This window comes from Scyliorhinus torazame, chromosome 16 (assembly GCF_047496885.1).
Source record: "Scyliorhinus torazame isolate Kashiwa2021f chromosome 16, sScyTor2.1, whole genome shotgun sequence".
Classification (NCBI taxonomy): Eukaryota; Metazoa; Chordata; class Chondrichthyes; order Carcharhiniformes; family Scyliorhinidae; genus Scyliorhinus; species Scyliorhinus torazame.
Window position 1 is genome coordinate 191460536 of NC_092722.1, and position 17839 is coordinate 191478374.

The 17839-nt window shown below is 45.2% G+C and overlaps 2 protein-coding genes across 11 annotated transcripts in view; both read right to left on the reverse strand.

The window, feature by feature from the left end:
- Nucleotides 1-11764, reverse strand: part of st3gal7 (ST3 beta-galactoside alpha-2,3-sialyltransferase 7) — a 37813-nt gene extending 26049 nt beyond the window's left edge. The window contains exon 1 of the mRNA XM_072479689.1: nt 11635-11764. The gene's annotated coding sequence lies outside the window, so the exon portion shown is untranslated. The remainder of the gene's footprint in view (nt 1-11634) is intronic.
- Nucleotides 11765-14376: 2612 nt separating this feature from the next.
- cox15 (cytochrome c oxidase assembly homolog 15 (yeast)) overlaps nt 14377-17839 on the reverse strand; it is a 30532-nt gene continuing 27069 nt past the window's right edge. For all 10 annotated transcript variants that reach the window (XM_072479684.1, XM_072479683.1, XM_072479681.1 and 7 more), the window contains 2 exons: nt 16063-16176; nt 14377-15341 (listed from right to left, as the gene is read on the reverse strand). In XM_072479684.1, the coding sequence (XP_072335785.1) occupies nt 15210-15341; nt 16063-16176 (246 nt within the window). In that variant the 3' untranslated portion in view covers nt 14377-15209. The remainder of the gene's footprint in view (nt 15342-16062; nt 16177-17839) is intronic.

Consider the following 17839-nt stretch of genomic DNA (forward strand, 5'->3'; position numbering starts at 1 on the left):
CGGTGTATCTGAAATTCACTAATAAAAGTTGTGAAATTGCATTTAAATCATTCAAAATTGTTGGCTGGCACGGACTCTTTCTCCCAGTGATCAGGGACTCTCGGACAAGGAGACAAACCTCACCTGTGACTCCAGACCCACAGCAATGCGGGTGACTCTTAACTGCCCTCTGCAATATTTAAAAAAAGAATCTTAAAAGTCGACCAAAGTCATTCAGGAGAGACATTTGGAAACATTTATTTTTTAAAAATATTTTTATTGATCATACAAAAATAAACCATAAAACAAAACAACCAAAAGCAAAGCACCAACCGCCCCACCTTTCACAGCTGACGGTGACTATCTCTTCCAAGAACCCAATAAAAGACTGCCATCTTTTGTAGAACCCGTCAATTTCACCCCTTAACGCGTATTTAACTTTCTCAAGATGCAAGAGCTCCCTTAGCCACCCCGAGGCACTGGGGGCAGGAGCTGATCTCCACTCCACTCCCCCGCTAGGGGACTGGGCACCAAATCTCTGGCGTGGTGCTGAAGAAGGAGACCCAGAATCTCACCAGCTCAGGGCGTGCCCAGACCTTCGCCACATCAACCCACACATCTGCGGTGAAAAGATTGTGATACTTGGGAAAAGCACCAGAAGGTGTGGCATGCTTACTGTGGTGCTGCACGCTTTGACAGGTGGGAGGAGGTTCAGGCTTATACCCTACTAAACCTCGTGTGGCCCGAGGCCGTCAAAAAATTTGAGATGTTTGTTTCCCAGACAGGCGGAAAACGTAGACCCTGAGAAAATCCTGAGACAGTTCGATAACATCTGCCACCCGGTAAAAAACATAATCCTTGATTGACATCTGTCCAATTCAACGAAGCAAAGAGGAGAAGAGTCAATACAATCTTATCTGGCCACCCTAAGTATATTGGCAAAGAAATGTGTATTTGGAGCTCCCACTGAAGACCTAACCAGGGATCGAGTCGTTTGTGGAAGATATAGCAATTTAGTCCCCAAGCAGCCCGTGAGGAAAAGACTGAATGTTACAAGCAGCCATCATATACATGTTAACCGAACAGTTAATGAAATGAAACAGGTTTTGAGCAGGAAATCGAAGTATTTGCTATACGGGGGTGCCCTACTCTATCTGCAGCGGCCAGCCCCACCAAACCCAACAGCTTGTTTTCCATATGGTAAAAGATGCAACATATGCAGGAAATGGAACCACTTTGGCGGGTGCTGCAGATCGAAACCCCAGCAGCCCTCCTCTCATCAGCAACATAGCAGCTACTCGAACCCCCAGGAGGAGGGACATCAGTAAGTGACTGAATCGGGGCTCAACTAAAGCAGTGAAGCTACAGAGACTCCATCAACCCTCTACTGCAACAGTGTTGACAATGCCACGGGAAAGGGTGAGATCTTCACCACGCTCGCTATAATTAATTAGTAGCAACGCCAGTTGACACTGGGGCAGGGCGGCATGGTGATGCAGTGGTTAGTGCTGCTTCACGGCACCGAGGACCCGGTTTTAATCTCGACCCCAGGTCACTGTCCGTGTGGGGTTTGCACATTCTCCCCGTGTCTGCATAGGTCTCACCCCCACAACCCAAAGATATGCAGCACAGGTAGATTGGCCATACTATCCCTTAATTGGGAAAAAAAATTGACACTGGAGCGAAGGACAATGTATTATCCAAGTATATTTTTCGGAAAGTAGACGCGTGTGCAGCCCTGGATCCCAGTACCCAGACGCACCTCGTGGCTTATGGTGGGCAGACAGACCATCCATACTGAAGGTGTAACAACCCTCCACTGCACACAGGGAAATTTCCAATTTCATACAGTTGACCAGTACGAAAAGCCACTACTGGGGCTTTGGGAGAACATGTATGGCACGGGCAGGATATGGATTGACCCAGTTCACTTAAACAAGGCGTTCTTCAGACATCTCCCTATGAAGACAGTGGAACAGGTGATAACAGACATGCCGAATGCCAAAGTCTTTGGCATTCCCAATTCTGGCAAATCCCGTTAGATGAGTACTCTTCAAAACTAACTTCATTCATGTCTCTGGTGGGCTTTATCCCTGCCACAGAATTTGGTTGGGCCAGGCGAGCAAATATGGCCCGAGGTGTTACAGACCCCTCAGGGATTCTGGCTGCCTTCAAAAAGGTGAAATAACATGGTCTGGATTCTCCGTTTCAGCGGCTAAGTGCCGGTGCCCGCGGAGCTTGTGTGGTCGTTTACGACCGAAGAGTCGGCGTGAAACCCTCACCTATTTCGGCACCGGTGAAGGGCTAGCACCGGAGCCGACTGAAATCCCCACCTCCCGCTCCGGAAACGGCCGGAGAATGGCCGTGTCCCGGGCCACGTATGCGCACGGCTGACGGCAGCACTAACCACTGCGTCACCATGCCGCCCTGCTCCAGTGTCAACTGGCGTTGCTACTAATTAATTATATCGAGCGTGGTGAAGATCTCACCCTTTCCCGTGGCATTGTCAACACTGTTGCAGTAGAGGGTTGATGGAGTCTCTGTAGCTTCACTGCTTTAGTTGAGCCCCGATTCAGTCACTTACTGATGTCCCTCCTCTTGGGGGTTCGAGCAGCTGCTATGTTGCTGATGACAGAGGAGGGCTGCTGGGGTTTCGATTTCCTGCATATGTTGCATCTTTTACCATATGGAAAACAAGCTGTTGGGTTTGGTGGGGCTGGCCGCTGCAGTCTCGCCGTACAGCATAGCGCCGGCCGTGCACGGGCGCAACCCGCCATCCGCGGGCCCACCCTCTGGCCACCCCCACCAGTCCCCCCAGCCCTCGCAGCCAGCGGCACGGATCCCGGCTGCGTGCGGTGGCGTTGCACACGGCCGGAACGCCGGGTTCACGGACGCCGAGACCACAGGTGTCCCGCGCCGTCTGGGACTCGGTCCATCTGGGGCGGTGCATCCCGGGTGGGCCGGTCGATGAGATGCCAACAGCATTGCAACTGCGCACGATGCGATGACGCCATTTCAGAGGGGGGTGGACAGGTTCTTCAAGCCTTTAATAGCCTCAGCCAGTACGGGAGTTGAACCCGTGCCGCTGGCCTCGCTCTGCATCACGTACCAGCCGCCCAGCCAACTGAGCTAACCAACCATGCAATATTAAATAACCTCACACCCTGCCCCAACTAAAATACCCACTGTAAAAGACTTACATTCCTATCATACTGCATCGCACACTTGCACATTCGCATTGCAATCATTTGTTTATGTAGTCAGGCATATAAAATGTGACCTAAACAAATGCTGGAGTCCTACTAGAATCAGCTTGTTGCTGAATAGATTTTTTCAGGTTGGAGAAACTGCCTCTTCTGCTTCATTAGACCTGCCACATTAACAGAGACATCAATGTAATTCTGTTCTTTAAACTGCGTACTTTAACGAAGGACCCAAGCTTTTCTGATCATCTCTCATTTCCAGTGCTCCAACCATCCTAATTTTATTTGTTATATTTTCTCATCAATAATTTAATAGCATAACGACAGCCAGTTTTGAAGTATGTGTGAGTTGTGTCCGGCTGATATTGGATTGGATTGGATTGGATTTGTTTGTCACGTGTACCGAGGTACATGAAAAGTATTTTTCTGCGAGCAGCTCAACAGATCATTAAGTACATGGGAAGAAAAGGGAATAAAAGAAAATACATAATAGGGCAACACAAGGTACACAATGTAACTACATAAGCACCGGCATCGGGTGAAGCATACAGGGTGTAGTGTTAATGAGGTCAGTCCATAAGAGGGTCATTTAGGAGTCTGGTAACAGCAGGGAAGAAGCTGTTTTTGAGTCTGTTCGTGCGTGTTCTCAGACTTCTGTATCTCCTGCCCGTTGGAAGAGTGAGAAAGTGGGGTGGGAGGAGTCTTTGATTATGCTGCCCGCTTTCCCCAGGCAGCGGGAGGTGTAGATGGAGTCAATGGATGGGAGGCAGGTTTGTGTGATGGACTGGGCGGTGTTCACGACTCTCTGAAGTTTCTTGCGGTCCTGGGCTGAGCAGTTGCCATACCAGGCTGTGATGCAGCCAGATCTAAGGTGCATCTGTAAAAGTTGGTAAGGGTTAATGTGGACATGCCGAATTTCCTTAGTTTCCTGAGGAAGTATAGGCGCTGATAGTGACTTGATGTCCATCAGTTTGATTGTATTGTGTGACACTTTCCTGGCTGGACCTGAATCCGTCCAGGTTTGGCATCAAAATATGTCATTCCTCAGCCCCTTTTTCCTTCAGTAAACCATTTTGCACTTTTGTCCCTGCTTCGGTATCAGCTGTCAATTATTAATCCAAAAGTAAAAGCAAAATGCTACGGATGCTGGAAATCTGAAACAGAAAATGCTGGATGAACTCAGCAGATCTGGCAGCAGCTGTGGAGAGAAAGTCAATGTTTCGGATCTAAATAAATGACCCTTTACACACTCAGGACAAGTAGAAGGGCCATTTAGACTCAAAAGTTAACTGTGTTTTTCCCTCCACTGATGACTCCCAGACCTGCTGAGTTTAACCAGCGTTTTCCGTTTTTATTATTACACCAAAAGTCACCAGCTCGCTTGATTTTGTTCACCTTAATTTTTCAGGAACTGGCTTCAGAGATTTATTTCCCCCCTCACGATTTAAGCACGTGATAGGGGGCTGGAGAAGGCCATCTGGCCCTTGGAGTATTCCATCATACAATAAGGTCACGGCTGACTCACTGCCTCCTGCTCCACCTTCCTACACTCTCCCCATATCCTTTAATTCTCCAAAATCTATTGACCTCTGTCTTGAATGTGTCCCACAATGGAGTACCCACACCTTTCTGGGGGTGGAGAATTCAATTTCACAACCCTTTAAGTGAAGAAATGCCTCATCTCAGTCCTAAAGGGCCTCCTTCCGCACTGTCGGAATTCTAAACGGCCGACTCCGGATTCTGTGGTCGTGACCTGGTTTTACGATTCGCCAGACTGGGGAAACGTTCCTCAGCATGTACAACTCCTAAGAGGTTTGACGATGTAGATGTTTCAATTAGACCACCTCCCATTCTTCTGAAGACAAGGAACTTTCTTTCGGCTGCTTCCTTTCTTGTCATAAAGGACGATACCAGGAATTCCTCTTGTGAAACTTAGCTGTACTCCCCAGGAGCGAGTCATTCCTGAGGCGGGGAGACAAAGCTGCACACTACTCCAGCTGTGACCTCACCAGTGCTCTGACCTTTACTCTTGTATCCAAACCCTTTGTAACAAAAGCTAATATACCATTTGCCGAATAGCCTTCTCTACCTGTTCCCTAACTTTGTGATTCGTTTACAAGGATGCCTAGGTCCCTTTGAATACAAATATTTCCCAGTCTCTTAATGGGTCCATTTGATCCTGAGCTATGAAGGACATTGAACCCACTCTAACACACATCTAGTAAAACATATACTACACCTCAGTACAATTTCTCCACTACTATACCCAGGCATCCATTCATATACTGAGGACTCTGTGAGCAGCTTTCTTCTTTTTAAAAAAAATGTAGAGTACCCAATTCATTTTTTTTTCCAATTAAGGGGCAATTTAGCGTGTCCAATCCACCTACCCTGCATATCTTTGGGTTGTGGGGGCGAAATCCACGCAAACACGGGGGGAATGTGCAAACTCCACACGGACAGTGACCCAGAGCCGGGATCGAACCTGGGATCTCGGCGCCGTGAGGCAGCAGGGCTAACCAACTGTGCCGCCGTGCTGCCTCTGTGAGCAGCTCCCTGATGCCCTCTAAATTTGCCTTCTCTTGGACTGAACCTGGCTTCCTGCTTTTCTTTCTAAAGGCAGTGTTCCTAATTGAACCTATCTATATTGTTCAATACATTGCTTTGCAAACTGCGACCCCATCTCTAACCTCCCTTTCCACCCTTGACTCTTTGAATGTTTTGACGTCTCCCAAATCTGGGGCAACACGGTAGCTCAGTGGTTAGCACTGTTGCTTCACAGCTCGTGTCCCAGGTTTGATTCCCGCTTGGGTCACTGCCTGTGCCGGAGTCTACACTTTCTCCCCGTGTCTGCGTGGGTTTCCTCTGGGTGCTCCGGTTTCCTCCCACAGTCCAAAGGTGTGCAGGTTAGGTGGATTGACCATGATAAATTCCCCTTCGTGTCTAAAAATGGTTAGGTGGGGTTACTGGGTTACCGGGATAGGGTGGAGGTGTGGGCTTAGGTAGGGTGTTCTTTCCGAGGGCCAGTGTAGACCCGATGGGCCAAATGGCCTCCTCCTGCACTGTAAATTATATTCTATGAAATCTGTGCCCATCTCAGAATTCCATATTTGAACCTATCAGGAGGTTTACACCCCTGCTACAGCAATCAAACTGCTCTCTGCAAAGTCACAGTTGACATCCTGTATGTGACTGTGACAAAGGTGTCCTAGGGTGTGTCCCTTTAAGAAATGTTTTTGTCTTATCACATGGCTTCAGTGATGTCATTGTGTGGGTGAAGCTGGGCTGTGGCTCGGAGAGTTTTTACTTTCGTTTCGAGTTTGGACTGGTTTGAACTGCACGGGTTAAAAGAACCATCTCTCTATCTTCATTTAAAAAAGCTGTTTCCAGACTATTTGATAACTGGAAAAAGATAATTGCTTTCTGGAAGGAATTGAAAGCTGCTGTTTGGAAAGGGGAACAGAGTATCAATAACAAGTCTTATACCAGTGAGAATGCCGTATGGTGGGCCACCCCTTTGAAAAGGGGTTTCTGGTTTTACTTGGATTTTGTTATTGAATTGGAACAGTTAAGGGGGGGTTCATTAAGGGTTATACATAGATTACTGTAGCTGTGTGGGGTCTTTATGTTTGTAGTCGATAAAAATTCTTACTATGTGTGTTTATACAAATGTTAACTAAATTCATAGAATAAAACTTTTTTGAATTAAAATGCCTAAAAAGTCTGTTGAATAACAGCTGAAAATCAAGCCCTTATGCACATCGTAACCAAAATCGATAAACAGTTGTTGGTCAGGTGAACTCCATGATATACTTTGGAGTTTTCTAAACCCTGGCCCATAACAAAATCAAACGATTCCTCCTCATCCTTTGCGACCCGCCTGCTGCCTTTGACACAGCTGACCACACAGTCGTTCTCCAACGCACCTCCACTGTGGTCCAGTGGGACTGCACTCACCTTGTTACATTGCCTTTCTAATCATAGTCAAAGCATCATTTGCAATGGTTTCTCTTTGTGTTCTGGCATCTTATCCATCGTGTCTGCCGAGGATGTCCTCGGGCCTCTCCTATTTCTCATCAACATAATTTCCACTTGTGCTGGTGACACCGGCCTGAACTGGCCACTATCCCTCAACCCCTCCACTGTAACTAATTATCAGACTGCTTATCTGATATCCAGTACTGATTGAGTAGACATTTCCTCCAATACTGGAAAGACTAAAGACATTGGCCCCTAGTCTGTTCCCAGCTACTGACTCCACTCCCTTCCTGGCCACTGCTTTGAGGCAAAACCAAAATGTTTCCAACCACATATCGCATTTCACCCCAGGCCGAGTTTCCAACCCTAGAACCACGCATCACTGAAACTGCCTCTGTCCAGTAATATCATCCAACCGCGCCCCAGACTCAGCTCATCTACTGCTGAAACCCTCACCTATGCCTCTTGGTATCTCTCGCCATGTCTCCTTCAACATACTCCCAGCAGGCCTCCCAATGTTCTACCTTCAGTTCTCTGAAGTCTCCATGTTCCTCCACATCTGATTGTTTGCACATTCTTGATTTTAATCATATCACCATTGGCAGTGTACCTTCAGCTGCCTGGGCCCTAAGCTCTACATTCCTCTGACTCCCTACCTTTGTTATGATCCCAGCTGATGTTACTATTGGAGAGCTGTTGCAGAGAAAAGTACAACTATTCCTCCCCGCTGTATCAGCAGACAGGTTGGAGCGACAGCAAATGGTGCAGTGTCCCACATTGAGCAAAAAACCTTGAGCTCCAACACCTGCAAATTCTACCCCTGGAAACTGGCCTCTTCAGAGACAAATTGTGTCCTTGTACTATTACACTTAGAAGTTTGTTTTCCCCCAGTCAGAACTGTGTAACTCTGTACCTTCTCCCAGTATTATGGAACTAAAGTTTATGAACTGGCTTCCGTGTAATATCTATCATCTAACGATGCCCAAATCTCCCTTTAGAACAGCCAAGCCCCAGAATGGAATCCTGGCTCAATAGATCATAAAGTTTATTTTTTGTTTAGAGACGTGGATAAACAGTCACAGGACCGCCAGTTAACTTTTAACACAAGAATAAAACATTTATTAAACATGAAAAGATATACGGTAATCCATTACTCCCCGACTCCCACTACACCTTTACAGGTATACACAGATTTATAAGGATTACACCAAGTTACAAAATATATCATTAAACTCTGGTGTTCTCAGTAAGTACACAGTCCATGTAAACCAACAGGTAAAACACCACACTCTGAAACCAAGTGGCAGATGCCACCCAATACAATTTTGTGAATTTCTCATCAAATCCCCTCAGATATTTATCACACTGTGAATCAACTAGTCTCACTGGAACTCTGGCTTCCACACAAGTGTTTCCAAACTCCACTCTCGAAAACACCTTAGAATCTTATCCCAAACAACACTTTCTCACAGATGCCTTCGCCAAGGATCCACTTCCAGGATTTCAATCTCTCCTTTTAGTCTACCCTGCATTGCCATGTGCACTCAAGCTTCCACACAGTCTCGGAGGTGCCCAGCCACGTCAACAGAACACCACTGATTCAGAGGCTGTATTAAGGTTTCACCGGCCGTAGGATTACTTGAGATGTCTGGCTTCTCACTAGCTGACTTCAACAGGTCTGCTCCTTTCAGCTCTGCCTTTAACATGTGACATTTTAATACGTAATAGGTGCTATATAAATACATGTTATTGTTTTCAGGTTCCCTCAGTCGCGACACAAGGCTTCAGAACTCCGCTTTCTTCACTCTTTCCCATTTCCCATTCACTCTCTGCCACTTTCTTCAACTTCAGTGAGCATTACCTTGTTCAGATTCCAGCTCTTTGACCCTTTGATTTCAGTCTTCCCGGGGCTTCTCTTTTATTCCCTGGTTTCTAGAACTATCTGTTCTTTAGCTTCTGGGACTTGCTTTCTGCCCTACACTCTGCTGTCCTAGCTCTCTGTTGGCAGTTTCTTCTCAAGTTACCTAGTTCCAACTGAACTACAAGTGTTTATACTTTTATGCGTGGGCCCCGGTTACTCAGCAACAGTCTAGTCTTTCTTTAAACTCCATTTATTTTCACATTTCATTGCAATGCAGAGTTTAAAGGTTTAGCACAGGGCTAAATCGCTGGCTTTGAAAGCAGACCAAGGCAGGCCAGCAGTACGGTTCAATTCCCGTACCAGCCTCCCCGAACAGGCGCCGGAATGTGGCGACTAGGGGCTTTTCACAGTAACTTCATTTGAATACTACTTGTGACAATCAGCGATTTTCATTTCATTTTCATTAAAGTGGTCTGACTTTTGAATGGACCTACTTCGTATTAAGTTGATCTTTTCTCTACACCCTAGCTATGACATTCTGCAGTCTCCCCTTCCTTCCCTATGTACGGTATGCGTTGTCTGCATAGCATGCAAGAAACAATACTTTTCATTGTATACTAATACATGTGACAATAATAAATCAAATCCCTGACATGCAAGCATCTTTATTTAACATGAAGCCAACTAAAGTTTCAAAACTACACAGAAACACAAAATAAAACTTTCTTAACGTTATACCTTATTTCTAATACCAACAAAAATAGATTACTTAAAACTACCCATTTCCTGACACCCTCTTTTAAGATTTCCAAACCTATTTGGTTAGATTTTGTGATGTCGCCTCATGTCATAGTCAATATTTTCCCGCTTCTGTGGTAGAAAAATTCAACACACTCGTTAAGACAGAATAACAAAGCTTTATTTTCGAAAACAACTGCTTGCAGTAATGGCTGAAACTTGAAGTCAGAGAGCAGTCAACAAAACTGCTCCGTCTGTCACAAGTTCCGCACTTTCGCGGAGAATTAGATCAATATTTATACATTACCATTATCAAGATTATGTGACAACAGAATAGTCAGGAGTTTGATCGGAAATACAAACGGAAGCAAAGACCAGACCATGTTTGGTCATATCACTCATTCCATTATTTAGTCCTCGGAGGGAACATTGAAAGGTCAGAATAGACTTGTTTCTTCCTGAACTTATCTTTGTTTTAAATTCCTACGGCCCTGGGTTATGACGAGTCAGTTTTATCAGGAGTTGCCGAGGTCCGGTGTTTTGGAATGGCTCGACCATCGCTGGTCTTTTCAGACTTCAAGTTATGCAGAGTTGGCCTACGGCCATACTAGTCTGAAAATGGTTAGGGCAGCATTCTTTACCTGGGCCTGGGAGCTGGAATGAGTAGTTTCAGTCTATCTTGTATTGTATCAAACCTTTTGACCAGTCTTCCCATTGACTAGTTTTCCCATCATGCCATTACTTAATTCGTACCATATCACACTCAAGTGACAAATTTTGCTCTTGATAATTTCTACGAACCATTCGGGTGACATTTTAATACATTGTAGGTGCTATATAAATGCAAGTTATTGTTTCCCAGGTTCCTTCAGTCGTGGCACAAGGCTTCAGATCTCAGCTTCCTCCAGTCTTTCCCATAACTCAATCGTCTGACTTTAATTATCTGAACAGGAGCTCTGTCCCACTCCTAGCCCAGACCCTTCAAAGCTGATGCCTTAACGGACCAGAAACAGTCGCCGTATTCGAGATGCAATCTGACCAGGGTACGCCGTGAAACACCCCAACGCAATATTGAATTTCCTAACTGCTCCACTCCAGTAATCGAACATGTTGAGTTCAAAGCCCTCCAGCAACATAACATTGCATGTCTCTCTCATCTTTATCCTTGCACTGTTCGTGCTGTGCAAGGTAAGATAACAGGTTAAGTAGCTACCTATTTCACAAGAGGCAATACATTATCGAGCTTTCAGGTAAAGTATGTATGAGTGAGATAGTGTTGAATGGTAAACTCTGGTCTGTTAAGAACTAGCAAGTGTAAATCAGTCAACTCAGCACTCAAAGATTGAGTTCAACAACTTTAGACTGTGATCTATCTCCTCCATCTTAACCCTTTTTCTTAATCCCATACATTTTTTTGTCTCAATGCAGAAACACTCCTTTTCCCACATCTGGCCATCCATCGCGTTCTTTTGTTTCAATCCCTCCCAACTACAGTTTGACATCTCACAGATTTTCCCCTCAGTTCCGAAGGGTGAAACAGACTCGAAGTGTTAACTGTTTCCCTCTCTGTACAGATGCTGCCAGACCTGCTGAGGTTTTACAGCATTCTGCGCTTGTAACTTTCAAGTCACTAGTTTGTTCTGTTAGACATTTATTTGTAATACAGAATACAGTCCTGTTTGTGAATCTAATAGCTTTTGCCTTCAACAAAGTAATTAAAATCTCTTAATGTTGAAAATTCGTCAATTTGAACCATTAACTCTTCATATTTGCTGAGGGAGCAGAGTATTTCAAGCATTTTGTTTGTAAATCTCCGGTATTTTACTATCGTGCTGGTCATCAGGTCCGGACTTCATGCTACAGGACGCTACCTACCTCAGTTACATTGCTTTATTTCCATTTCCGAAAGGATCGAGTGTGTAGAATTCTCCCAACGGTGTATCAATTTCCTCCGCTTCACCCAACCTTTCCACAGAAACATTTACTCTGATGTGGGTGAAAGTCCATCATTCTCCAATGACTATCTCAAACAAATAATTAATTCACAACACAAACAGATGGCGTGCATTCTAATGATTTGCAACTCTGGAATTTGCACTATAAGCCACTCGGTCCACAGTGGCATGAGATGTAATAATGTGAGCAATAAGAAACTGTACAGATGGTTGTGTGGCATACAATTAAACAAACTGACAATGTATAACTATTTACATGTATAAAATACCCCCTCTCCTTTCTGTTGGCAAGAAATACTGAAATTCTAAAGTCAATTCTAGCCAAGTGGTAATAAAATCATGTGGAATTTTGCATTTGCCCTGCTCAGGTGTCTTGAGCGTGTTAACACTGGTTGATGGTGTTTGGTCTTTCTGTGGCCAGTGTCCTCACTGTTAGCAACATAGGACCTTTCAGCTGCGTGTTTGTCAAGTGCAGGATTTGCCACGTTCGCCTCTGTAGGAGTCTGGATGTCCGCTGGTGCAGGGGGCTGGTGTATAGTTCTGAAGTGCTGGTTCCGATACCTGGAGAAGGTGACAGCCATTGCGTACATAGTGGGCACCGGTTCAGGCTCCCAGGCAACTGCTGTGTTGTGGGGCATAACTGTACCACCGCCAACTGGTCATGCCCAAGTGGGGTCCAAATCCTGACCATTTAAAAAATATATAATCTTTATTAGTGTCACAAGTGGGCCTATGTTAACACTGCAATGAAGTTACTGTGAAAATTCCCTAGTCGCCACGCTCAAGCGCCTGTTCGGGTACACAGAGGGAGAATTCAGAACGTCCAATTCACCCAACAGCACGTCTTTTGGGACTTCTGGGAGGAAACGGAACACCCGGAGGAAACCCACGCAGACACGGGGAGAACGTGCAGACTCCGCACAGGCAGTGACCTAAGCCGGGAATCGAACCTGGGACCCTGGTGCTGTGAAGCAACAGTGCTAACCACTGTGCTATCATGCCACTGGTAGGTAGCCTGATGCTGGTGTGCCTGGAAAAGTTGTTGTGTTGACAAGGGCAGACCCTGGCGCGATAGATTTCGCAGGCTGAGAAATGCAGCATTGCACCTGTGTGATGTGGTGCACATTTCACATTTCTCTAGAAAGTGCTTGGCTAAGCGAACCGCCCGTTCTGATAAATGGTTTGACTGTGGATATAGGAGGCTGCTCGCGATATGCTCAAAGTCCCATGTGCGTGGAAAGTTGTGAAATTCAGCGGAGTCAAATTTGTCAGCATTGTCGAGTCTCTGCAGGATGCAACGTATGGCATCTCCTAAGCTTGATGATTACTGTTTTACTCATCATGCTTGGAAAGTATTACAGTTCAAACCAGCCTGAAAATGGATCAACTAAGACCAAATGTTGTTTACCATCCCACTCGAAGATGTCAGCTGTTGTGAATCACCATGGGGGCTCTGGGGCCTCAAGGAAATGCAATGGTTCAGGGTGGGATGGCGGCACAGTGGTTAGCACTGCTGCCTCATGACGCCGAGGACCCGGGTTCGGCCCCGGGACACTGTCCGTGTGGAGTTTGCACATTCTCCCAGTGTCTGTGTGGGTCGCACCCCCACAACCCAAAGATGTGCAGAGTAGGCGGATTGGTCACGCTAAATTGCCCCTTAATTGGAGAAAACAAAAATTGGGTACTCTAAATTTATTTTAAAAAAGTAAATGCAATGGTTCTTTTGCTTGATGTGGCGTCACTGAGTTGAACAATACGCACCTGGAGATTTTCCTTTCTAGGTCTGCATACATGAAGGGCCAGTACAGGGATTCCTTGACCCTGCACCTGGCTGCTGCCAACCCAAGGTGCACTTGGAGCCATTGTTGTGTACGTAGCACATTGGTTAGGGGGGGGGGATGATGAAACACACGCCTCGCAGGGAACAATTCATCCTGTACAGTCGGTTCATCACTGATGGCGAAGAATGTGCAGAGATTGTGGGGAAGCTCCCTTGAAATTAAAAATGAAAATCGCTTATTGCCACAAGTAGGCTTCAAATGAAGTTACTGTGAAAAGCCCCTAGTCGCCACATCCCGGCGCCTGTTCGGGGAGGCTGGTACGGGAATTGAACCCTCGCTGCTGGCCTGCCTGGATCTGCTTTCAAAGCCAGCGATTTAGCCCGGTGCTAAAGCAGACAGAGGATTCTAGCCAGCCCCTCAAGATGACGGTGTGCAGTTGCCTGCAAGGCCTATTTAAGTTCCTGAATTCGGCGAGAGGACTGCACCTCTATTGTCATTGGATGACAGCAGTAGGCGCCGTGACTCCGATAGACAAGGGGACAGAATAGGTTCCAGCAACGGTAGCCAGAGTGTTTTTTTGAAAAAGATGGCGCGGTAATTGTCTATTGTCTTCCTCTCGATCTGCCTGATCTGAGTGGGTAGAAAGGCTCTGGAGAGGGCATCGGCCCAGTACAGCTTCCTACCACCTTTGTAGACGTTGCAGCGATTTGTAGCTTTGCAGCTTTAGCATCATATGTGTTTCAGCTGTGCAGACGCAGTGTGGGAGGATTCTTTAAGATAGTTATGAGTGGCTGATGATCCATTTCATCAGTTGCGCAGGACAACCATATATGAAGGCCAAGAAAAAGTCTTTGGAAAGAATGCGATTCTCTGAGAACATGTCGGACAGAAAGGTTTAATTTAAAAATAAATTTGCTTTTGAAATGTTAATTATTCACAATATGCAAGAAATGTCTAAAAGGAGCATTGGTATTCCTGACGATCTCTGGTCACTTTCCGGTTGATTAATCCTGAAATTACAGTTGTATTTTTATAAACGTTGTATGTGACAATTTCCTCACCTACGCAAAACCCCCAATAGAAAACCACCACCAACAAAACACCTAACTGCTGGGTTGTGTCTGGAGATGATTTCTAGTTGTGGAATGTCAAGATGTTATTACCAATGGGGGCAGATCACCAGGAGCAGTTTGAAGGGATGAATTGACAGCGGTATTAAAGCATGTAAGGCTTGTGATTGTAGTGTATGGTACAGCACGACTGAATAAAACCCAGTGACCAACTGGGAGTGACTGTAACAGTACCTGGGTCATTAAATCAGCAACAGACCCAAAGCATTTCTGTTCTTACCCGGTGGTTCACGCACAGGTGTCGGTCAAACGTTTGAGCCAGTAAAGAACATAAATACTTTCTATCCCTTTCTCCTCACCCCATGCAAAAGGCAGGGCCATACAGTGACATTCACCAGGATGAAACCAGAGCCTAATAAGCAGCCTTACAATCAGACCAAAGTATCCAGAGATCTCGATCAGATACCAAACTCATTTACCAATATCCAAATAAAGACGAAATAGCTCAATCAATCATTGCTATTGGCACCACAAACAATCTCTGCAGAAATGAAAGTACGTGAATGTCACAGGAGGCATTTTGTGTCCGAGCCGGGCCCCACATCTTTTGTGGCAGAAGGAACAGGTTCAGCTGATCTCTTGCTTCACTTCGGCAGCCTGCGAAGTTCATGGATCAACCAGAGAGACAGGCTGAGTAGAACTAGGGATCCTGACTGATGTGTGGCTGCCAGAGGAGTGGGGACATGGAGCAGCAGGGTGCTGATTCCCAGAGCAGCCTAAAACGGGATCAGAAAGACACAATCCGCAATCAGTGGAAGCGATGTCAGAATCCTCTCGATTTTCACCCCCATTTTTGTTTATGTACTTCATGAGTTCTGCTTAAAGGGTATAACAGCTCACACCTGCTCAGAGTCCAGACTGTGGTTCACTGAATAACAAGGAGTGGAAGTTCTTGCCCCTTCAAATCCACAGGAGCCAAGGCCAATTGGTGCCTCAATAGCCTGTTTCCATAACAGAGAGCTCACTATCTACAGCCATTCTAGAAACGACATGGGGATTTGCGTTAAGCATTGCATGCTAGAATGTGGATACCTTCCACAATTATTGCTCTCAACGCCCAGCAATGAATTTACTGTATATGGTAATAATAATTCAAGAGATTGAGAGTTCAAATCACACTGAAGAGACTGGAAGTTTTAATTTACCTTTTCTTTTACAAAAAGCTGTTGATTAAAAAGCTAGTCTTCCATAAGAGTGACAATGAAGACATCAGATCATTGTTAAATGATCAACAAGCTCACAAATTCGCTTTAAGGAAGGAAATCTGCCATCCATACTCAGTCTGACCAATACGGTCTGAACTGGCCTAGCGAGAAAATCAGTTGTAACAATGACAATTAGGGATGGGCATTAAAGCGAGCCATGCCAGGGATGCCCACATCGCAAGAATTTACTTTTACAGAAGTTAATCCTAAAGCCGGTCACTGCCCCCATTACCTGCATGTAAACCACGGCCAGCAGGGATGATATCGCCATCTTAGTCCTCCGGGGCATAGGCATCCTGCGAGAAAGCGCGTAGAGAACGGTCACTGCCGTCACCGAGGCAATACCCTGACAAGACACATGGACAATGACCAGGTTAGAAAAGAGACAGCGTCAGGAGTGGAAGAATTGTCCCTCAGTAACCCAGTGACTCATCCAAACAGCAGTCCACCCAAAGTTATTTCAGAGCCAGGCTGCAAACCTGAACTATACGCAGAGTGGGGGAGAGTCAGCAAGGGTTCCTGCCCTTTGTAACTCTACCTTTGTGGAGTTCAGTCATAATATTCCAACACAAACAAATCATACTTCTCTGCAAGGTGCCTGACGTTCATCAGCTCCTTCGCCACTCATTAGAAGGAGGGGCTTGAGAAAACAGGATGGGACTTACTAGCAGAGGTCTGTGGTAGAGATCACATCTTATCCAAAACCTGCAGCAGTTAGAAAACGTACAAGTTCCAAAAGGCATTCGGTACAAAAACATATTTAATCTGTACCACTTCATTTTCATGCTGTGTGCCAGTGACAAAATACTGGTTTTGTTTTTTTCTTTATTGTTTTAATGACTTTGAACTCTCCCTGTGCATGATAATTATGCACCTTTTCGATGGAGCAGAGGTGCCCATCATCACCATCCAGCCTGAATATACTGCAAGTTGCATGGTTGAGATGTGATATCTTTGTCAGCTGGACTACTTCATAAAATCAATTTTGTGTTTCAAAATGGGCAATTGTTGAGCTGACAGGATGGCTCCAGCTGGTCACATCTTGGCTTGCAGCAATTGTACTGTTAACAAACACCGCAAACGACTGGAATGCAGCACTCCTGGCATAGTGTAGAAGCCAGGTATTTCGAATACAACTAGTATAGGTAAAAGATAGCTGTTTAAGCATAAATATTAAGCCCCAGTTTTAAATACCCATTTATACAGCATAATTCACTTTTACTGAGGTCCGTTGTTCTGGCAAATGCATATTTTCAAAGACAGTGTGACATTAAAACAGCACAGTTGCAAGACAATTTGACACTGCTTGTGCTAATTGTCAAGGACAAGGACTGAATACCATAGCAACATGAAGGCACCATTGTTCACAATGCAGATAACAGCTAAGTCAGAAAAGCTAATGTTGCACATTGAAGATGGACGGCTTGCCATCAAATCAAATGTGTTTGAGTCTAACCCAAACCAATTAGGATTATATTGGGGTGTGATTAGATGACTTAAGACAGATATGAAAGTGTCTCACTGAAAAGTTTCCGCCCGCCATTTTAGTGTTGTCTGTCCTTAATTGCTGTCTTTAATTCTCTGAGTCTTTCTGTAGTGTCTTCGTGTTGTGTTGTCTTTCTGTTAGTTTAGTCAGTTTTGTCCTTAATAGTCTTTCTGTTAGTTTTGTCAGTTTTGTCCTGTTTTGTTTGTTTAGGAGATGTCTTTTGGGGGTTCTGTCTTTGTGTTAGTCTGTGTCAGTGATGTAGTGTACTTTGACTTTGAGTTTAGCTGAAGATTAGCTCTCTCTCTCTCTCTTCATGTTTCATTGCCAGACTTTGACCTTTTAAAAGTTACTTTCGAGCTGTCTGCCTAACCAAAGAAAGATAATGTCTGTAATTCTCTGAAAGCTTCGAATTGCCTTTTAAATGACTTTCAAATTGTAATCAAGCAACTACAAATAAAACAATTCTTTTTGGCACCTGAGAAGTTTTAACTGAAGTTTCTGCTGAGTCCCAGTATTCGCAAAG